The 23,513-nt window shown below is 40.2% G+C and overlaps 1 protein-coding gene across 1 annotated transcript in view; it reads left to right on the top strand.

Moving 5' to 3' along the window:
- The first annotated feature begins 4,103 nt into the window (after nucleotides 1-4,103).
- The window catches only part of NR2C2 (nuclear receptor subfamily 2 group C member 2), a 61,057-nt gene continuing 41,647 nt past the window's right edge, over nucleotides 4,104-23,513 (top strand). The window contains exons 1-2 of the mRNA XM_058168651.1: nucleotides 4,104-4,479; nucleotides 13,657-13,739. Of these exons, the coding sequence (XP_058024634.1) occupies nucleotides 13,678-13,739 (62 nt within the window). The 5' untranslated portion in view covers nucleotides 4,104-4,479; nucleotides 13,657-13,677. The remainder of the gene's footprint in view (nucleotides 4,480-13,656; nucleotides 13,740-23,513) is intronic.

The raw sequence follows: 23,513 nt of genomic DNA, 5'->3' as shown, positions 1-23,513 counted from the left end.
TTAAATTGTATATTCTACTATCTGTTTTATTTTGCCTGTATTTTATTTTATTTTATTTATTTTGCCTGAGTCCTTCGGGAGAAGGGCGGTATAAAAATCAAATAAATAAAATAACCTGGACACAGCAATTTGCATAGATGTCTTTGAAAGTTGCCTTCTATAAAACATTTTTTGACAACAATTTCCCTTGCAAATTTAAAGGTCACTTAAATATAATAGCAATTGTAATGTCCCCCGTCTCCATTATAGTCTTGTCTCTAAATGTAGTCAGGATGTAATATTTTGGGAGGATACATTATTGGCTCATGACACACAAGATACACAATTTTTTTCTGTTGAGAAAAAATATTCTATGTTTATTCATTTTTCCTCATCTTGTGAAGCTAAGGGTATGTGTTAAAGAAACCACTCAGTCATTAATTTATTTAAGAAAAAGAGTATGTACCTTTATTAAACCCATGGATGTAAAACCAGTAGCACAAAACATGTAATGTAAAAATTAACATGCAGGAAAAATAAATAACCACATTAAGGTAAAAAAGTACAGTTGACAATGGACTGATCATATCACAGTGCTGTTGAGTTTTATGGAGCCCATTTGCTAGAGTGCATGAAACCCTTGTGAGAAGCAAGAATTCCTGGGTCAGATAATCTACTGTAATTCAGCAATATGAGTTTGTGATCACTTTTATAGTATTTAAGAAAATAATTTGGTATTATTTTATATAGACTAAATAATGAGCTTATGCATTCAGAAAACTACTGGTACACTTTAGGAATGTATTTAAACTTGCTTTGTGACAAAAACAATCTTATTTAATCAAATATTTCCTGGTAGTCCTTGACTACCATAATAGACAACCATAATAGAGTTCAGAATTACAGTTAAGTCATTCCGATCCTAAATCAAGGTTATTTTTTTTTTTCTTCAAATTTATATACCGCCCTATCTCCCTAAGGACTCAGGGTGGTTCACAGGCAGTTAAAATACATATAAATACAAATTAAAAACAACAATTAAAAAACTTATTCTATTGCCGAATTTAAAAAACAATATAAATAATTAAAAACCCCTTAAAACCAATAACTTTAAAATCTAATCCAGTCCCGCGCAGATGAATAAGTGCGTTTAAGCTCATGAAAAGGTTGAGGCCCGGAAGTTGACGAAGTCCTGGAGGGAGTTCGTTCCAGAGGGTGGGAGCCCCCACAGAGAAGGCCCTTCCCCTGGGTGTTGCCAGACGGCACTGCCTAGCTGACGGCACCCTGAGGAGTCCCTCTCTGTGACGGCACCCTGAGGAGTCCCTCTCTGTGAGAAGGTTTCATCTGACTGGACTTCATTTTTTTGAGGTGGTCATAAAGTGAACAGAGGTTGTTAAGCAAATATGTTGGTCATTAAGCAAATCCATTTTCCCCAATGGGCATTTTTTTGCCAAAAACTGGCAAAAAAAATTACAAATTGCAGTCATGTGACCCCATTGGACACTGCAAACAGTTATTAAGGAGAACCAGTAGCCAAGTGCCCCAAATGCGATTATGTGACTATGGGGAAGTGTGTGCTCAGCTATCATTACTTAGAAATTCGGTTGTAAGTAGTTTTGGGGAAGTTCATCATAGCACTGAACAGTTAAGCGGCCAGTTGTAAATTGAGGATTTATGGATGTTGGATGTTATAGAATTACATACAGAGATATGACTGCTGTTATTTTGGATACTTGTTTATTAAACTAATTTGCAAGTGGTTCTTGGGTTATAATTTCTGTCACTACACAATACAATTATAAAGCACAACATATTTCCACTGTCTCCCCCCTCTCTCCCCCAGATTTCTAAGAAAAAGCACAATGTATTAATTAGTTAAATAATGTCTTGGACCATACTCAGAGCAGCACACTTCTATTTCATTTCTATTTCATTTACCTTAGGCATGCACTAATCAAAATCAACTTGTTCCTAAATGCCTTGGGGGCATTTAATTCATTAATTCAACAGTAATTCAACAGTAAGAATAGTTGATCAACTCAGGACTGGCATTTTACACAAACAGCCGCAGACAGCTGAGACAACTCCAGGGCCTTCTGTGGCTCCAATAGTTTCAATTCCAGAAAGCTCCCACAACTAGTTGAAATTCCATCACCAGTTAAAATTCTTCCTACCATTAATTAAAATTCCATCTATTCTTGTAATTCATTTTCTATCACATGAATTCAGGGAGAAAGCACAACCAAGCCAAAAGGTGATCACTGCTCCTGAAAGAGAAGCTACTTATCTTCTGAGTTTATTGCAACAGCTGAGTGAAATAACTGCTTGTGAACTGTAAGTCATAACTTGAATGTAGTCATAACTTCCATCTAAATCTATGTTCTTCACTGAGAGTGGGGCATAATTCTTTCTCAAAAGGAGAGGGTGCAAATCCTGCCCTGTCTGTTTCTTCAGAAGAAAGTTTAGGTATAGCGAGGAGGGAAATGGTAAATTGACCAGTAACTAGGAGAAGAGACCTGATTTTACCTATGCCTCTTACCTCTTACATCAATCATTATGGTCACAGACTAGCAAATAAAAGCATTAAAACAATAATAATAGTAAAAAACAAAAATAAAAGACAGGCAGAATAATGTATTACAATTGGTGGTAGATTAATAGTGGCCAGCAAAATAAAAGCATTAAAACAGTAATAGTAAATATAAAAATAAAAGAATAAATACATTGCAGTTGGTGGTGGATTAACAGTGGGCAGTTAAACTTTGACTAATTTTACATACAGCATAGCAGAATTTGGCCACACTACTTCACACTGATCAGATCACAGTAGCTGAACATAAAAAAGATCAGTATTTCCTGGATATTTTATGAGGCAAAGTGTTATAAATTGAATCCGTGAAGATGCAGTACAGCAGGACAGGACCTGAGCTAATTTCAATGGCTCCTTGTCCAGAGGCACAATGTCAGCTCATATGGTAATTTTTTTGCATTGCCTCCCCCAAAACTGTAGAAGCGGGGTGCTTTTTACCTCAAGGGCACAAGACCGGACTCAGATTGCCTCCTAAAACTTAATGGGCTGCAAGTGGGGTAAAAATAGTCACTCTTAGTGGAAATAACAATATGCTACCCATGTAGAAGTTAAAAGAACGAGCTCCTGCACCACTTGCTTTTTCTCATGGTGCAAAGGACAGGTAGTCCTCAATTTACAACAGTTCATTTAGTGACTGTTCAAAGTTGGTGACTTATGACCATTTTTCACACTTAACAACCTTTGTAGCATCTCCACGATCATGTGATCAAAAGTCAGATGCTTGGCAACTGGTTCATACTTATGAACCGTTGCTGTGTCCCAAAGTCATGTGATCTCCTTTTGTGACCTTTTGATGAGCAAAATCAATGGGAAGACATATTCACTTAACAACCGCGTGACTAACTTATCAAATGCAGTGATTCACTTAAGAACTGTGGCAAGAAAAGTCGCAAAATGGGGCAAAATTAACTTAACAATTGTTTCTCTTAACAGAAATTTTGAGCTCAATTGTGATCACAAGTCAGACTATACTTGTATCAAAATCGAGGCAAGGGATGAAAAGTCATGACGCCACCAATTCCCCTTCCGCCTCCAAATTTAAAACCCTGTCACTTCAGCAAAGCGAACACAACTCCTTCGCTTTTCTTTAAATAATATAATAATAATAATAGAATTCTTTATTGGCCAAGTGTGATTGGAAACACAAGGAATTTGTCTTAGGTGTATATGCTCTCAGTGTACATAAAAATAAAATACATTCATCAAGAATAAAAAGATACAACACTTAGTGATAGTCAAGGTTACTAATAAGCTATTAAATGGTACTAGGAAACAAATGAAAACAATATAATTGAAAGATATTTGATTGAAAGATAAATTGAAAGATAAAAGCAGCTCTCCCCCCCCCTCCCCATAGGGGGTATATCTCCTAGCCCCGGCAAGGATGCCGCACTGCTTTCCCGCCTCAAATTTGATCGGGCGCGCTGGCCGCTCCCGAGACCAACCGCTCCACCTTTGGGGACTGTGGGAGGGGACAGAATAACTGCCGCACGAGAGCTCGAAGCCATCGCCACCTCAGGTAGCCCCTCCTCTCCCCTGGCCCAGCCCCGCCTTATTAGGCGGGGTGGGGGGAGAAGAGAGATGGAGGGGGCCGCGACAGGCGTAATGCTGGGAAGAGGAAGCAGGCAAACGCTCCCAGGCGGCAATAGCGGAGAGAACAGTGCCTGGAGGGGTCACGAACTCTGACCTTTCGCCAAAGGCACCCGCTTTCCCTTCCCCCACACCAACATTCCTCCCCCCCCCTCCCGCTCCTACGCTAACCCCTTCGGTGCCGCTATCTCCGCCTTCCGCTCCCCCCTCCTTGGCGGAAGGCGGCGGCGGCGGCGGCGAGGGGGGGGGCCTAACGAACCAGGCCCAGAGAACCGTTAGGAGGAAGCCACCGTCAAGCTAGTTTGGCGCCAAATCCTGAGGTAAAAAAAATCGCCTTATGCTTGCAGGCGTCGAGGTTTTCTTTCCGGCCCTGCGGCTGAGGCGGGCGGGCAGCAGGGCCGCATGGCGGAGCGTCTGACGGGCCGCGCGTATCTCGGTGGGTAAAGAAGAGCCTCTGGCTTGGCGGCTTGGACGCAGCTCTTTTCTTTGCCGTGGGCGGCTTTGCGCTGCGAGCCTGCCGCACAGCCGGTCTAACCGCGAGCGAGGAGGAAGGAAGATGGAGTCTGAGCGGGCGGAGGCAGTGGCTTGAACCCGACCCTTTTACCTTTGCCACCGGGAGGGCGGAGGGGAGGGGGCGGCGGGTATTTTGCATACGGGGCAGCCCGTCGCCATCTTTGCGGACGTTTCCCCCACCCAACCCGCGTCGCTTAGAGCAGCGGTCTGCATGTTTGAGGCGCCCTGCGGCCGCGTGTGAGGAAAGAAAGCGTTGGAGTGAAGAGCCATCAAGGCCGGGGGGGTGGGGAGGAGGGAAACAAATGGTGGAGCTTCTGGAATTGGCCTCCTGCCAGCTCCGCCATTTTGTCACTCGCTTAGCTCATGGGAAGCTCTTTCGTCTTCCAATTTGCCCCCCTCCCCGCCGCATTGGGAGGTGGGGCCGAATTTTGAGCGACGGTGCTGTTTGCCAATAAGCTCTCCGTATTGAGAGATTTGGGCCGAACGTTGATGGTGGTACTCTCCAATGAGCGCAGAGGCAGTTGGTTTCCGTCTTCCTAGTGAAAATGAATTGGTTGAAGAGACAAGGGGAGAGTTTGTGTTTTGAAGGTGATCAAGCATCATGAATCCAGCGCTTTTTAATCGTGGGTTTAATTGGGATGCGTCCTTTGTTTTAGTGTAGATACTAATGTTTCCCATGTATCTTTTGTCATGGAAGTGCGTTCCTTGGAATTCAAGATCACGAAATTGAACTCAAAATATAGACAACCGTTAGTCAGGGAGACATAACTTCGTTATTTATGATGGTGCTGCTGTGTATTTTTAAAAATTGCAAATAGCATTTCATCAAAAAATTGATATGGTGAAAAAAAGATACAAAACACTGCACTCGGTTGAAAACCAGTGTAGCATACGAGTTAAGGTATAGAGCTACCACGAGAAACCCCAGATTCAAGTTTACAGTTAGCTGTGGAAGTTGATGCTTTGGACCACCAAATCTCTCTCATGTTAACATGAAAGTGATGAAGAGGAAAAGATGGAGTGCTATGTGTGTTTCCTTAAGCTCCCATAGCAGAATATAATAAATGACGCTTTTTACCATTACATAGCTTAAAAAATAAGCCTAGTGAATAATTGGATGAGGAAAACCACCAGAAATTCCCCCTGCAAACTAAACTAGGAGATTGAAAAAACATCGCTGAGAAAGGCAGTGGCAAACTACTTTCATGCATTGCGCCCCCCCCCCCCAAAAGTGGGTGTATCTTTGAAGTCATCAGAACTTCAGCTGAGCAAGGAGATCTTTTTTTTATTGCAATATTAGGTACAATGCCCTTACCAAAATAAAATGTATATGAAAATATATACTAATTTATATTACTTGTTTCTCATCTATTAATGTGTTACTGGTCATTTTGTACTAGTGTAATTATAATTATATTTTAAGCATGTAATTGAATAAAATATCAAATGCCATCTACTCCAATGCTCATTTTAAATCATTCTTTCATTTTCTTCCCATTATTGAACTTAATTTTTCTTATGTGAACATCATATCAAGGCTTATTTCTCTTAGAATAAATGGCCTTGAATAAGGAACTTGAAATGTAAAATGCAAGCTATTAACATTATTACAGTCTGCTTTGCTGATGGTTCCAATGGAAATGTTACCTGTACATGCAAATGTATACAAATGAGGTGGTCTTTAATGAAGCAATACAAGCTTTCCAGTGGTTTGGGGAATACACTTTGCAGGACATCTCTTTCAAATACTTTTCAAGTTTTAAGGTTTATAATCAGTTTCCTCTAGGAACAATTAATTTCTATTTTCAATTTCTTTACAGAACAAGTTGGACCAAGTAATTTATACTGTCTGTGTTTGCACACATATATTGACACATTGTTTAGCCATGCTTTATTCTATTAATGCAAATTTCCTTCCTTCCTTTGTAGGCAATTCCATTTAGTCTTGATTGGGGGTGGGGGGAGACAGGTTTTTCTATAGGTCCCTCTAGAATGCTATAGGATTCAAAACTATCCCTCCTGTTTAATATCTGTACAGAATTACTGGTTGAGGTCACTTGTCAGTTCAGTCTGGTATTATCAATACAGGAATGATAATGCCTAATTACATCTTTCAATCCTGAGCCAACCAATTGATACTTTTGAGGTCTTTGATGGATGGGAACAAATTGATTTCATTTCATCTTACCAATATTCATATGGCTATGAATATTGAGGATCCCAGAGCCAGGGATTTTTCATTTTTAGTCCTAGATGGGGTTACACTTCCCCATTTCAAAGTGATCTATATTCAAAGATGTTCTTGACTCACAGTTCCTGCTCGAAGAAAACCTTCAAAGAGCCACTTATATGTAGTCAACTATGAACTCAAATATTGCAATGCATTTGTGGTTAATATGAGGCTTTCATTGAAAACTCTCAGAAGCTTTAACTGGTCCAGAATGCACTGGTGTGAGCACTGATGGGCATGCCTTAGTCTGACTGAGATACCCCTGCTTTGCAAGTTGCATTAGTTGCCAGCCTGCTTAGACATACAATTCAGGGTACTGATTGTTAGTTATAAAGCCCTGCATGGCATAGAGCCAGGTTCCTTGATTACTTATAGGTTTCTACCTGGCCAGTACAAGTTGACAGAATTGGCATGCTCCCTTCAATTAAATAATGCTGTTTATCTGGACCCAAAAAGTGCATCTTCTCTATTGTGGCACATGCTTTCTAGAAAAGGAACACTGTGACTTCTGCCCTGATGTCATTCTGGAAGGCCAAGAAGACCTAGATGTTTTCCCAGGCTTGGGGTTAGACTGCATGTACTTTCTTTGTTGTATAAGTCTTTGAGTGGCTGGATGCCCTTTTGTTTATCTGTGTTGTGTTTTTATTTTGATCTCTGATATTTTGAATTGCCCAGAGTTGTTTGGAGTCAGTCAATGTTTGACACTATTAAATAATTAAATGACAAAAATTTTACCATTATTCACAAGATAATGCTTTTAGAATTAATGGTAGTTAATAACTTAAATAACTATCCAAATTATTTGAAAGACTTTGGAATAGTCTTGGAATGCTTATATTAACAAATCGGGGGTTAAAGGCCTTAAAGAATATTGCATATATTTCTTTGTTTTTTAAGATACAATTAGTGGCACAATATATTTTTAATGCTTACTGGGCATCTCAGATAATCATTTTAAAAGATTGGCTATTTATATTTTAAAGCTATAAGTACTATATAGAATAATGACAATTGCTTTATGTGAGATGAGAGCTATATAAAGTTAATAAATATTTAAGAAAAATGGAAATACAATATGCTTCTTCCACTATTGTCTCATTTTGCTTTAAGATTTATAATGTGGCTATCATAATTTTGGAAAAAGGAATGCAACAAAGATATAAATAGATATTTGAGTTAATACTAAAAAATTGGAATTCGTTAAAATACAGGTGTACTGAGCATGGGGTATAGCAAAAAAGAAAAAAACTTGCAGTACAAAGATGGATCAGGATATAGAGTCTTGGAGTGGATATGAGTTTGCTCTCATAAACTTGCTCTTTATTGATGTAAAGGAAAGATTGATTAATATATATGGTCAATATTTAATGTATAAAATTAAATGTACTATTATTGCAAGTGAATTGCATAGTTCTTAATGGTTAGAGTTCTCCAATTCTATTTAGATTTTGATATTGAGGTCAGCTATGATTTAACTAGTGCCTAGATTTCTTTTTAGTGTGAGCAAAATAATCTGAAAGGTAAGGGCTATCACTTCTTTATATGCTAGTTCTGTCAGTTGGCCAAAAAAAAATGGTTCCATGGTTGAAAAAGGTGATTAGTGTCTCCCTGAAGAGAGGTTTCTTCTTCCTCTACTACCACTCTACCTGTTTTATGCAATAAAGCTTATAAAGTAAAAATCTTGTTAGATTACTTGAAATTTAATAAATATTCTAGTTAATGGAGGTTTATATATATCATTACTACATCAGAGCATCTGGGAAATAACAAATTCATGTACCCTTTCAGGTTCACATCTTTATACAATTATTGATCCCATCAGAGGCTAACTGATGCAATTTTCTATTGGTTTCCTGCAAAAGAAATAAGGGTCTAGTCATAGCATTCCAAATTAAACAGAGTTTTTTAGCCTGACTAAACAGTCAAAAGAAATTTACAAAAGCAGATGTTGGCTATGTTTTGCCAAATGTTTATTAAAATCTTTTTATTTACCTGGTATACTGAAACAAAAGCACAAATGGGATAATGGGATTATGATTAAGCAAGTTTGTGTGTGATGTTTGTACTTGATTTTATTTATTTATATTCCACCTTTATTTATACAAATAACACAAGGCAGTAAACTGATCAAATATAACATTCTTCCTCCTATTTTAGTCACTAAGAGTCACTTTAGTCGCTAAGAGAGTGTGACTGGCCCAAGGTTACAGAGCTGGCTTTTATGGCTGAGGCGGGACTAGAATTTATGGTCTCCCTATTTCTAGCCTGGTGTCTTAACACTATAGTCATTTGTTTGATATGGTGTCTTTGAGACTGTTTAGAACTTTAGACAAGTCCCTGCAATTTTCTTGGCAAGGTTTTTCAGAGGTGGTTTGTCATTCCCTCCTTCCTAAGTCTGAGAATGTCTGGCTCAAGGTCATCCAGCTGGCTTCTTGCCTAAAGAATAGAATTATTTTTTTTAAAGAATAGAATTTTTTATTGGCCAAGTGGGATTGGACACACAAGGAATTTAACTTGGTGCATATGCTCTCAGTGTACATAAAAGAAAAGATACATTCATCAAGAATCATAAGGTACAACACTTAATGATAGTCATAGGGAACAAATAAGAAATCAAATCATATTAGGAAACAGTCAATATAAAGATAAATATAAAGATATCAGCAACAAGGTTACAGTCATACAGTCACAAGTGGGAGGAGATGGGTGATAGGAACGATGAGAAGATTAATAGTAGTGCAGACTTAATAACTAGTTTCACAGTGTTGAGGGAATTATTTGTTTAGCAGAGTGATGGCGTTCAGGAAAAAACTGTTTTTATGTCTAGTTGTTCTGGTGTCATTTTGAGGGTAGGAGTTGAAACAGTTATGTTCAGGATGTGAGAGGTCTGTAAATATTTTCACAGCCCTCTTTGACTCATGCAGTATACAGGTCCTCAAAGGAAGACAGGTTGGTAGTAATTGTTTTTTCTGGCGGGACTAGAACTCATGGTTTCTAGCCTGATACCTTAACCACTACAACAAAATGGCTCTCACAGAAGCCTAATCCTACATAAATCCATTCTTGTTTTAGATTTATAGCTGCCTCTATATCTGACAGTATTAAATTCTGCAGTGTAAAAAAGTAAAAACAAATTACTTTTACTGGTCCTAAGTCTCTCTTCATGTTGTTTCACTTAGCGACTCCATACAGTGAAAATGGAAGGCATGCTTCTCTCTGTTCATAGTCTCTAGCACTTCATCTCACAAGCACTCAGGACATTTTGGGGAAATAAAGAGGCTAAGCAGGAATGGGCAACTATGGCTCATTTACCGATGGACTTCAGAATCCAGAATTCCTAAGCCAGCTGTGCTCTGGGAGTTGAAGACCACAGCTCATAATGTTGCTGTAAAGGGGCCATAGTTGCCCACCCCTGGGCCAAAGGGAGCTGATCCTTTTTGTTGTAATTTGCAAAATACAGGTAGTCTCTGACTTAAGACCAGACATTTTATAATCTTTCAAAGTTGCAACAGCCATGGAACAAATATTTTACAACCTGTAAAGCACTCCATCTATCGTAAATGATTGTGCTCCCCCATGGTCATGTAATTGCATATCAGGTAGGTCAGCTTTATGACCAGTCACAGCATTCTGTAATTGTAACCGTGATTCATTAAACTGGTGTTTTGCCAGTTTCTTACAAAAAATGCTCATTCAAATGAATGTGTTCGCTTAAAGGTCACGACAGAAAAGGCTGGAAAATTAATCACAGTCAATGGGTGCCTCAATTTATGACCACAGACTTAAAACTGGATTTCCAGTCCCAATTACAGTCATAAGTTAAGGACTACTTGTAACAACAACAATATATTTATTTATTTATTTATTTATTTATTTATTTATTTATTTATTATTTAGATTTTTATACCGCCCTTCTCCCGAAGGACTCAGGGCGGTGTACAGCCAGATTAAAAAACAGTACAATATACAAATTAAAACAAAAATTAAAATAACATATTCTATAAATGGCCGAAAATTTAAAACCGTCAAATTTGACCCACAAAATTCATAAAATACCCCAATTAAAATTATTAAAATTCAAAAGTTTAAAAAATTAAGCCAGTCCCGCTTGGATAAACAAGTGCATTTTCAATTCACAGCGAAAGGTCCGAAGGTCAGGTAATTGACGCAAACCAGGGGGAAGTTCGTTCCAGAGGGTAGGTGCTCCAACAGAGAAGGCCCTTCCCCTGGGGGCCGCCAGCCGACATTGCTTGGCAGACGGCACCCTGAGAAGACCCTCTCTGTGTGAGCGTACGGGTCGGTTTAAAGCGCTCATGGAGCGCTTTAAAGGTAGTAACCAACACCTTGAAGTGCACCCGAAGTGCACCCGAAAGACCACAGGTAGCCAGTGCAGACTGCGCAGGAGCGGTGTTACACGGGAGCAATGTGTGGCTCCCTCGATCACCCGCGCAGCTGCATTATGAACTAACTGAAGCCTCCGAGTGCACTTCAAGGGTAGCCCCATGTAGAGAGCATTGCAATAATCCAGGCGAGAAGTGACAAGAGCGTGAGTGACCGTGCATAAGGCATCCCGGTCAAGGAAGGGGCGCAACTGGCGGACCAGGCGGACCTGGTAAAAAGCTCTCCTGGAGACGGCCGCCAAATGGTCTTCAAACGACAGCCGTCCATCCAGGAGAACGCCCAAGTTGCGCACCCTTTCTGTTGGGGCCAATGACTCGCCCCCAACAGTCAGCTGCGGTTGCAGCTGACTGTACCGGGGTGCTGGCATCCACAGTCACTCCGTCTTGGAGGGATTGAGCTTGAGTCTGTTTCTCCCCATCCAGACCCGTACGGCTTCTAGGCACCGGGATAGCACTTCGACAGCTTCGTTGGGGTGGCCCGGGGTGGAAAAGTACAGCTGCGTATCGTCAGCGTACAGCTGGTAACTCACCCCAAAGCCACTGATGACCTCGCCCAAAGGCTTCATTTAGATTTTGAACAGGAGAGGCGAGAGAATCGACCCCTGAGGCACCCCACAAGTAAGGCGCCTCGCGGTCGATCTCTGCCCCCCTGTCAACACCGTCTGCGACCGGTCAGAGAGATAGGAGGAGAACCACCGATAAATGGTGCCTTCCACTCCCAAACTCTCCAACTGGTGCAGCAGGAGACCATGGTCGATGGTATCAAAAGCCGCTGAGAGATCTAACAGGACCAGGGCAGAGGAACAACCCCTATCCCTGGCCCTCCAGAGGTCATCCACCAACGCGACCAAAGCTGTCTCCGTATTATATCCGGACCGGAAGCCGGACTGGAACGGGTCTAGATAGACAGCTTCATCCAGGTACTGGGGAAGCTGCCATGCCACCACACTCTCTACAACCTTCGCCACAAAGCGAAGGTTGGAGACTGGACGATAATTTCCCAAAATAGCTGGGTCCAGGGAAGGCTTCTTGAGGAGGGGTCTCACCACCGCCTCTTTCAAGGCGGCGGGGAAAACCCCTTCCAACAATGAAGCATTTATAATTCCCCGGAGCCAGCCTCGTGTCACCTCCTGAGTGGCCAGCACCAGCCAGGAGGGACACGGGTCCAGTAAACATGGTGGCATGTAACCTCCCCAGTAGTCTGTCCACGTCCTCGAGAGCCACAGAATCAAACTCATCCCAAACAACATCGACAAGACGCGTCTCCGTCATCTCACCTGGATCATCACAATTTTGGTCCAAACTATCCCGGAGCTAAGTGATTTTATCGTATAGATAACCACTAAACTCCTCGGCACGTCCCTGCAAGTCATCCCGCCCCTCCTGATGTAAGAGAGAGCGGGTCACCCGAAACAGGGCAGCCGGGCGGTTATCTGCTGACGCAATGAGGGTGGAAACGTAGGAACGTTTTGCCTCCCTCAGTGCCACTAGGTAGGTCTTCGAGAAAGACCTAACTAGTGTCCGATCAGCCTCGGAACGGCTGGACCTCCAGGTACTCTCTAGGCGTCTTCTCCGGCGTTTCATCTCTCTCAGCTCCTCAGAGAACCAAGGAGCCAATTGAGATCTGCGCCGGGTCAGAGGCCGCAAAGGCACGACGCAGTCCAAAGCCCCAGCCGCGGCCTGTTCCCAGGCCGCAACTAGTTCTTCGGTCGTGCCATGGGCAAGATCCTCAGGGAACGGCCCAAGCTCCATCAGGAACCTCTCGGGGTCCATCAGGCGCCTGGGACGGAACCAACGCATTGGTTCCATCTCCCTGCGGTGGTGAGCGGCGGTCTGAAAGTCTAGGCGGAGGAGAAAATGAATTGAGGAATGCCAAAAGTTTCTAGAATATTGTGCATTGGCAGAATGGTGAGTAGTCATTATTGAGGTAATTAAATTGTTCATCTTTGGGATGAACAGAAATTTAAACCCCAGTTAGTATTAATGCTACACAAATCTTAGTTTACTGTGTAACTATAGTAAGTTAGTCCTAAGCTTGATTTTTCCTGAATTTTTATTTTCAGGAAAATAAATAAAAATTGATTTATTTTTAATATTACATTCATATTCCATATAAATACATATAAATATTATCAAGAGATTTCTGATAGCAACATGGTGGACTACATTTATAAACCCCCATGCTTAGAACAATCATGTTTAAATATGTGCAGCCATAAACCATTACATAATATTTATAACATCTTTCTGTTCAGTTAGAATCATGCATAAATGTAATTATTCTCAGTAATAAAAATGATAACATTTCTAATTTTACTGTGCCTGATAGAAGTTACTGGCATCCCTCCAAACAGGTTCTCTAATGATCTTTCACCATGGCAACCAATATGGAGGTGCTGGCTCAGCAAATAGTGGAGACACAGCAGGTGGCTGAGGTGAGTGATGGATAATATTACAGTATTATCAGTTCATTTCTAAAAAGAAAATACTGTTTCCAATTAATTAGTTCTAAAGTTGCAATTATTTATATTATAATGATTATTACTTCATAAAATATAAAGGCATTCCTTTTGTATTAATAGACATTATTTATATGGGCAAAATGTCCATTAAGAGATTTAGAAAACGTGTCCTTCCCAATTTTTTTAATGCAGCTTGCCAGAAAGGCTTCTGGGTAAAAGACAGAGGCTACATTTGAGTTTTCAACCATATTCCATGCCTTTCGTTTTCTTGTAGCAACCTTAGTTAAAAACTTACATGAAAACTTTTAGACATGAGCAATAAGCTTTCAAAACATTTCTAAATCAAAATATTCGCTTTTTTGTCCTTGAGGCACAATAACACAAGTTGTTCTCTGCTGTCAGTTGCAAATTATAAGATTATGGTTGACTCATTCCCAGATCATAAAAACTGTTAGGGTCATGAATCAAATTAATAAAAGATGTCTGTGTCATATAGTCTGTTGCCTCATACTTCTGGTAGAAAATTATAGAGAACATTTGCCCATGTTTTCTCCTTACAAAAAATGAATACAACTGGCAACTTATAATTATATCTCTTAATTTTGTTTACAATAATTATTAGCTGGCTTTTTAAAAAAAACCTAAATGAAACTTAAGATAATGATTGCAGATAGTCCTTGTGATATCTGTGGTTTACAGGAAGATTATAGAGGTCATAAAAGAAACATAAGCATGTTGGTATGCTAATAGTAAAGAATTTGAACAAAAGCTTTCCAGTTTAGTTTTTTTAATTAGGTAATTTTATTATTAGATTGTGGAATATTAAATACATCCTAATTTCAAAAGCACATTTAAAAGCACATTTTAAATTTATCATTTTCCCCCTTTTTTTCTTTTTTTTCGATTCAAATTGTTCTTTTTATTAGTTTATTATTATAAATATATTTATGATACAAAAGAAAATAATAGGAAAAAAGGGAAGGGAAAAGTGTGGGGCAAAGGAAAAAAGAAAAAACAGGCATTAACTTACAATTTCTTTTGGTGCAGTAGAATAAGATAATAAGATCAAACCTCCTATTTTTTTACATAATAAAATAAACTAGTCATTTCTGTAACAACAAACCTATTAATTGGTAAAACCCAAAATCAAAGTTTCATTTTTTTTCTATCTTGAGCATAAAGTCCAGAAGTGGTTTCCAAATAACAACAAAAGTAATTGTATTTTTTTCTTTAATCAAAGCAATCAATTTGGCCATCTCTGCTAACTCCATCAGCTTTTACAACCATTTATCCATTGTAGGCATCGAAGTGTCCTTCCATTTTTGTGCATAAAGTAATCTTGCTGCCTTCAACATATATAACATCAAAGTTCCATTTTTTTCCCAAGTCTTTTTCCATTAGACCCAGAAGAAAAGTTTCTGGTTTTATCTTTATAGTCACTTTGAGAATATTCTGTATTAAGTGTGAATCCTATTCCAATATGTCTTTGCTTTATCACATGATAACTCTAAATGATAAAATGTCCCTTCTTTACATTTACAATTCCAACATTCATTTGAAATACGTTTATACATTTTTGACAACTTATCTGGTGTTAAATACCAATGATATAAAATCTTATAAAAACTTCTTTTCAATTATAATTTAGTGTAAATTTTAGTCCTTTCGTCCACATATTATCCCATTGTTCCAGCATTATATTATATCCAAAGTTACTTGCCCACTGAATCATACAATGCCTTACATATTCATTCTCTCAAATTCAATATCAATTTATAAACCTTAGCAATAATACATTCATCACTACCACACAGTAGGATTTCCAATTCATTTTTCACAAAGTCAAATCTTTAACTCTTTTTATCTAATTTGGATCTTTCTTTCCATTGTAAATATTTAAATCAATGGAAGTTGTGTCCTTCTGATTCTAACTCCTCTTTGGGTTTGAGGATAGGACCACTGAATTTAAAAGATATTTGACTATAAGTCCATCAATCTGGCTTTGACATCATTTCCTAATTTCAACAACACATTGACAACATACTTTTAAATATATCCTTATTTTTAAATATATTTTAATTTCAATAAACCATTGACAGATGTTTAGTGGTTAAGGTGCTGGCCTAGAAACCAGGAGAATGTGAGTTCTAATTTTGCCTTAAGCATGAAATCCAGCTGGGTAACTTTAGGTCAGTCAGTTGTTTCCTCTAAGACCAACCATCTCACAGAGTTGTTCTGAGGAAAATAGGAAGAGGAAGGAGTACTAGGTATGTTCACCACCTTGAATTATTTATGAAAAATAATAAAGGCGAGATAAAATCATTTTAAAAGTGTGCCATTAACTTCCAAATGGGTATCCAGTTATGTAAGGTCTAGATAGCAAGACAATTAAATGAATATATCACTGAATTGAAAATCCTACACAAACAATGCTTAGCAATGATTTTCTAACAGGCTGAAGTAATGATTGGGGTACTACACTGTTCTTGGTCCTATTTTGTTGTTATTATTAATAATTGGGTGAAGAAATAAAGAGAATGCTCATTAAGACTGCAGATGATGCAAAACTATAATAATAATAATAATAATAATAATAATAATAATAATAATAATAATAATAATAATAATAATAATAATATTAATATAATATTATAAGAATAATAATGTTATGTAAGATAAATATATCTTACATATATTTTAAATGGTCTTGATTTCTTCTGAGAAATGGGCTGCTAAAAAACCAGAATTACATTTAATAGAAATCCAAAATCATTGTATAAGGAAGGAAATGAACTGCATGGTTTGTTGTAAAAATGATCGAGGAATAGTTGGTTGCAACCTGGATATGAGCAGAAGGATATGACTTTAGCAGTGGCAGGCACAATTTTAGTCTACATCAATAGAAACATAGCTTCCAAATTTTGATAGTTTTACTATATTGTACATTGTTCAGACCTCAAGAATTGTTGCCCTGTTCTGTGTTCGATAGTGCAAGCAGGATTCAGACATTGGAAAATTAGAAAAACAGCTCATTCTTGACGAACGTATCTTTTCTTTTAGGTTCACTGAGAGCATATGCACCAAGAAAAATTCCTTGTGTGTCCAATCAAATTTGGCCAATAAAGAATTCTATTCTATTCTATTCTATTCTATTCTATTCTATTCTATTCTATTCTGATGGTAGAGTATTACAAGAAATTAAAAAATATTGAAAAGAGAAGACTGAGGGGGATTTGGCATAATTCAAGTATATGAAAGGATTCCTTAATAGTGTTGAAGTTTTGTTTTGCTATTTATTTATTTTTAACACATTTCTTAATTGTCCATCTCCCTCAGAGAGTGGCTCTGGATGTTGTACGATTTAATCAATAAAATTAAGCATTAAAAACAGAATTTAAGATTTTTAAAAATAAAATAAAAATAAAACAACATTGTAAAATTACAAAAGATGCAGAGTTCCAAGATGGGGAGGTTAGCAGTTGGTAACACACGCCGTGTGTGTGTGTGTGTGTGTGTGTGTGTGTGTGTTTCTCATGGAGTTAACTAACCCCAAGGTAATGTGGGCCCTTGTGCCTCTACACAAGACTATACAGTCAAGTTTCCACCCTTTTATGGAAGGCCAAAAGATTGAGGGCTTTCTTCACATATGTGGGCAAGATGTTCTACAAAGTAGGGGCAGCGTCAGAAAAGGCCCTCTTCCTAGAGCCCATCAGCTGAAATTCTTTGGCTGACGAGGTCAGTAGCATGTCTTCTGTGTCTGAATTAGTGGGACTGGCTGATGTGATCGGATGAAGCAGTTCTGTAAGTAACCTGGCGTTATGTCATGTAAGGCTTTATAGGTAATAACACCTTGAATTGGACCTGCAAATAAACTGGCACTAGTGCAGTTCGTGAAGGAGAGGTATTATGTGCTTTTCGCAGAAAATCACTAGGCTCATGCAGCTGCATTCCACACATCTGTTGAAGCTTCCAGAAACTTTTTAAGGGTATCCTCATGAAAAGTGGATTGCAGTAGGTCCAATCAGGAGGTGACCAGGGCATGAGTGACCAAGCAGAGTGTCACTGTGTCCAGGAAGGGGCATATCCGGTATACAGCATGAAGTTGGGAAAAGACCCAACTTCTGGCTGCCATCTGCTCTTTGAGCAGGAGCTGTGGATCCAAGAGGACATCCAAGTTACCCAGCAATTCTTTCTGAGGTAGTGCAACCCCATCCAGGACCAAAGGTGATAAATTCCTGGACACAGCCACTCCATCTTACTAGGGTTCAATTGAAATCTTTTTCCCTCATCCGGACCCCCTGCAGCCTCCAGGCACACAAAAGGGTGTTCAGTGCATCACTTTTGGTCTTAATAAATCCAGTTTTATTTCAACAAATATGAATGCTTGCTAGCATCTATTGATAGCCAGCTAAACCAATACTTTATATCCAAAAGCCACTCACCTCCATTATTTTATTTATACATATGGGAGACATTTTACTGCATAGTTAGTTTATTCTTTCAGCATTTTGCTTATGTAGAGGAGCATGTCTTCTAAAAACGTTTCCTGCTAAGTTCCAAACTTCAACATACAAAGAAAGGTCAAAATTTATTCTCCTTTGTCTCAAACTGCAAGACTCATATGGATTTAGGTCAGTTGTGGAGTTCAAATTTTTTACTGCCAGTTCTGTGGGCGTGGCGGGTATGGTGTGGCTTGGTGGGCATGACGGGAAGGATACTGCAAAATCTCCATTCCCACCGCACTCTGGCCAGCCAGAGGTACTTGCCGGTTCTCTGAACTACTCAAAATTTCTGCTATCGGTTCTCTAGAACCACCTGATTCAGGTTCTGTGAATGCAGGTTCTGATTGTTAGGAAAAAACTTCTTAAGAACAGTCCAGCATTGGAACCAATTACCTAATAAAATAGCGAGTTTTTGTTCCATGCATAATTTTCAGAAGTTAAGCAGCCATCTGTCAGAGCTACTATAAAATGAGTTTCTGTAGAGTCAAGCATTAGACATGACAGCCAAAATCATTCCTTGCAACTTTATATGAAATGTCCATTTTATGCATATTGCTATTGAATATATTCAAATGTGTAGTAAAAAAATAAACTGCCCCCCCCCAAATCCATCTTCTATCTTGATAGCCGGGATGGCAGTTGATAGCCGGGATGGCAGTTGATACCCCCAGGCTTATGGTCATGGGGGATTTCAACTTGCCATCAGCCGGTGTGTCAACGGCGGCTCGGGAGTTCATGGCCTCCATGACGGCCATGGACCTGACCCAATTAATTGATGCCCCCACCCACGTCGGGGGAAGCACACTGGATCTGATTTTTGTCTCTGGACAGTGGTTGAGTGGTCTGGAAGTACGAGAATTAGCCATTGAACCTCTGTCATGGTCAGACCACTCCCTCCTTCGTCTGGACTTTCGGACCGCTGCTCCTCACCGCAGGGAGACGGGACCAATACGTTGGTTCCGTCCCAGGCGACTGATGGACCCGGAGAGGTTCCTGATGGAGCTTGGGCCACTCCCTGGCGATCTGGCCCACGGCTCGGTCGAGGAGCTTGTTGCGGCCTGGGAACAGGCCGCGGTGGGCGCCTTGGACCGTGTCGTGCCTTTGCGGCGTCTGACCCGGCGTAGATCTCAACCAGCTCCTTGGTTCTCCGAGGAGCTGAGGGAGATGAAACGCCGGAGAAGACGCCTAGAGAGCGCGTGGAGGTCCGGCCGTTCCGAAGCTGACCGAATACTAGTTAGGTCTTTTACTCAGACCTATCTAGTGGCATTGAGGGAGGCCAAGCGGGCCTATGTCTCTACCCTCATTGCGTCAGCAGAGAACCGCCCAGCCGCCCTGTTTAGGGTGACTCGCTCCCACCTTAACCAGGAGGGTTGCGATGACCCCTTACAGGGTTGTGCTGAGGATTTCAGCAGGTATCTGTTTGACAAAATCGCTCAGCTTCGGGATGGTCTGGACCAAAACTGGGTAGTTTCGGGCGAGGTGACGGAGGCTAGTCTTGTTGAGACCATCTGGGAGGAGTTTGACCCTGTGGCTCCCGAGGACATGGACAGGTTGCTGGGGCGGCTGAATGCCACCACATGTTTATTGGACCCGTGTCCCTCCTGGTTGGTGCTGGCCACCCGGGAGGTTACACGAGGCTGGCTCCAGGGGATTGTTAACGCTTCTCTGAGGGAGGGTGCTGTTCCCACCGCCTTGAAAGAGGCGGTGGTGAGACCCCTCCTCAAGAAGCCTTCCCTGGACCCAGCTGTTTTGAGTAACTATCGTCCAGTCTCCAACCTTCGCTTTGTGGCGAAGGTTGTTGAGAGTGTGGTGGCACACCAGTTACCCCAGTACCTGGATGAATCTGTCTATCTAGACCCGTTCCAGTCCGGTTTCCGACCCGGGTACAGCACGGAGACAGCTTTGGTCGCATTGGTGGATGACCTCTGGAGGGCCCGGGATAGAGGTTATTCCTCTGCCCTGGTTCTCCTTGATCTCTCAGCGGCTTTTGATACCATCGACCATGGTATCCTGCTGCGACGGTTGGGGGGATTGGGTGTGGGAGGCACCGTACTTCGGTGGTTCTCATCCTATCTCTCCGACCGATCGCAGACGGTGTTGGCAGGGGGGCAGAGGTCGACCTCGAGGCGCCTCCTTTGTGGGGTGCCACAGGGGTCGGTTCTCTCGCCCCTCCTGTTCAACATCTACATGAAGCCGCTGGGCGAGGTCATCAGTGGTTTTGGGGTGAGTTATCAACTGTACGCGGATGACACCCAGCTGTACATTTCCACCCCTGACCACCCCAATGAAGCTGTTGAAGTGTTGTCTTGGTGTGTGGAGGCCGTACGGGTCTGGATGGGGAGAAACAGGCTCAAGCTCAACCCCTCCAAGACTGAGTGGCTGTGGATGCCGGCATCCCGGTACAGTCAGCTGCAACCGCGGCTGACTGTTGGGGGCGAATCATTGGCCCCAATGGAGAGGGTGCGCAATTTGGGGGTTCTCCTGGATGGACGGTTGTCCTTTGAAGATCATTTGGCGACCGTCTCCAGGAGAGCTTTTTACCAGGTTTGCCTGGTCCGCCAGTTGCGCCCCTTTCTAGACCGGGATGCCTTATGCACGGTCACTCATGCCCTCGTCACTTCTCGCCTGGACTACTGTAACGCTCTCTACATGGGGCTCCCCTTGAGGTGCACCCGGAGACTTCAGTTAGTTCAGAATGCAGCCGCGCGGGTGATAGAGGGAGCCACTCGTGGCTCCCATATAACACCGATCCTGCGCAGGCTGCACTGGCTACCTGTGGTTTTCCGAGTGCACTTCAAGGTGTTGGTTACCACCTTTAAAGCGCTCCATGGCATAGGACCGGGATATCTTCGGGACCGCCTTCTGTTACCACATGCCTCCCACCGACCGGTACGCTCTCATAGAGAGGGCCTCCTCAGGGTGCCGTCAGCCAGACAGTGCAGGCTGGCGACCCCCAGGGGGAGAGCCTTCTCTGTGGGGGCACCTACCCTCTGGAATGAGCTTCCCCCAGGACTTCGACAACTTCCAGACCTCCGGACTTTTCGCTGCGAGCTTAAAACATATCTATTCTTTCGAGCAGGACTGGCTTAATAGGGTTTTAAATATGGATTTTATTGGGGTTTATTTTATATTTTGTATTGTATTTTAAATTTAGGCTATTGGAATAAGTTTTTTAAAATATTGTTTTTATTGAATGTATTGTCTTTATTTTATCTGCCTGTTCACCGCCCTGAGTCCTCCGGGAGAAGGGCGGTATACAAATTAAATTATTATTATTATTATTATTATTATTATTATTATTATTATTATTATTATTATTATTATTATTATTATTATTATTATTATTATTATCTCCAAACCAAACTTTCAAGAAAAAATTATAGGCCCTGGTATAAAATACACTAACATTCTTGATTTTGCAGACTTCAGTGGAAACAATCTAAATGGGACTTCATGTGCAAATACAAGTAGTTCTTAATTTATAACTGGTCAGTTTGCAACTGTTTGAAATTACAAGAGACCTCTCTAGGTCCGCTTATAACTCAGATAAAGTTAAATATAAAGTTCATATACCACTTTCCCATCGTCCCTCCATCCGCCCCCCCGTCATGTGATTAGATTTTAGGCAATCAGCAATTTGTTTATAGTCATTTGTAGCATCCCATGGTCAAATGATCACAGAAAAGCCTATCCTTTTCACAAAATGGCTTCTAAATTAGATATTTACCAGAAGGCAGATTGTTGAGGTTACTTTTTGCTGCCTTCCGTAGAGCTTTTTGTTAGTTGAGAGGTTGAGGTGTGGTTTTTTTCCCTTTCTTCTGGGCAGATAGACATACGTCCAGAAAAAATCTTGGGCTGCAGCTATGCACCATTTTAATTTTTTTTAAATAATATCTTTGGGTCCTACCTTGTGATCAAGAAGTCACATAAAATAAAAGTCAAATTAACAGCTCATGTTTTGTGGTAAATCAGTTTTCTAACTAATATTTTTTCTCCAAACATTAAAAATCAGGTGAAGCAATAGGCTTAAATGAACAAAAAAGTTTATAAAGCCTTAGTGGCCACATGCACTATTTTGCATATACCTGAGCTCCAAAATGGCCACGCTATTGACTTCATTTGCCATTATTTCAAGTGGATTAGTAGTTGGAAGATATTCCATGTAACATATTGTAGGTTTTCTAAATGCATCTTTTGTCATGATTCTATGACTACAAAATCAGCCTTCTGGTTCATAGTAGCAACTTATTATTTAAAGATATCTAGTAGCTTTTCCTACCAATTTGAGTTTTGAATCAACATAGTTTTCTGAAGTATATGTTATTTTTGTATTATATGTCAAATTACAGTAGTTCTCTTCCAAGAGTGAAAATGGGGATTTATAGTTTTCCAATAAATACTTTAGAGAGAGTTTTAAATGAATTCTAATATATTTTTGATGGGCATGCAGTTTAATAAATACTATTTTTAAAAGATTAATTTAATAAGCTGTGAAGATGGTAAATGATTCATAAACAAAATACAATAAAAAGTTTGTCTTGTTTCATTTTATTGTTATGCAATGTATTAGAGAATAACAAAATTATTATCTGATGAAGTTTACTATTTTGTTCATAATCATAGTTGGATCCAGGATAGACTAAGGAGAAAGCTCTGTAACCTGGGTACATCCTTCCCAGTGAAATTAATTGTATTATTAGACAAACTGCTTCAGCAGCTGGCAAAACAGCAGGAACACGTCGATTCTGCTTCCTTGGTTACAGGGAGTGATAGTGTACTTGACCTTCAGAGGAACAGGGTCATGGGGAGGGCATTTTTAAATAATTCTGTCATTTTATCACTGGAATCTTTATAAATGGAGTTCAGATACAACCTTTGGGAGCAGAATAAAACTGATGTCTTCAGTTTTCTTCAATTGTTTTGCCCAAAGATCTTTGCTGAGAAAAAATGTAAATAAAACTGCAGAACGATTTGACACTGTAAGTATTAGAGTCTGTATAGTTTCAAGCATGAAGCAAATATTTCTAAGATTACTAGGAATAAGATTCTTCTTTGGATTAATATATAGAATATATAAGTAGTATTTGTTTATGCATTATCTTAATAATTTTTTATTAAATGACATTTTACCATAATTTAAACTGGTAATAGATTATTAATATTTTTACCAAATGAATGGATTTATAAATCAGGAATATTTTAAGTGTTTAGAAAGGGCCATTATTTTCATATTTAACTAACAGTTTT

This window comes from Ahaetulla prasina, chromosome 2, assembly GCF_028640845.1.
Source record: "Ahaetulla prasina isolate Xishuangbanna chromosome 2, ASM2864084v1, whole genome shotgun sequence".
In the NCBI taxonomy this organism is placed as follows: Eukaryota; Metazoa; Chordata; class Lepidosauria; order Squamata; family Colubridae; genus Ahaetulla; species Ahaetulla prasina.
Note: the sequence above shows the minus strand (reverse complement) of the source record. Positions and strands in the feature narration are given on the sequence as shown.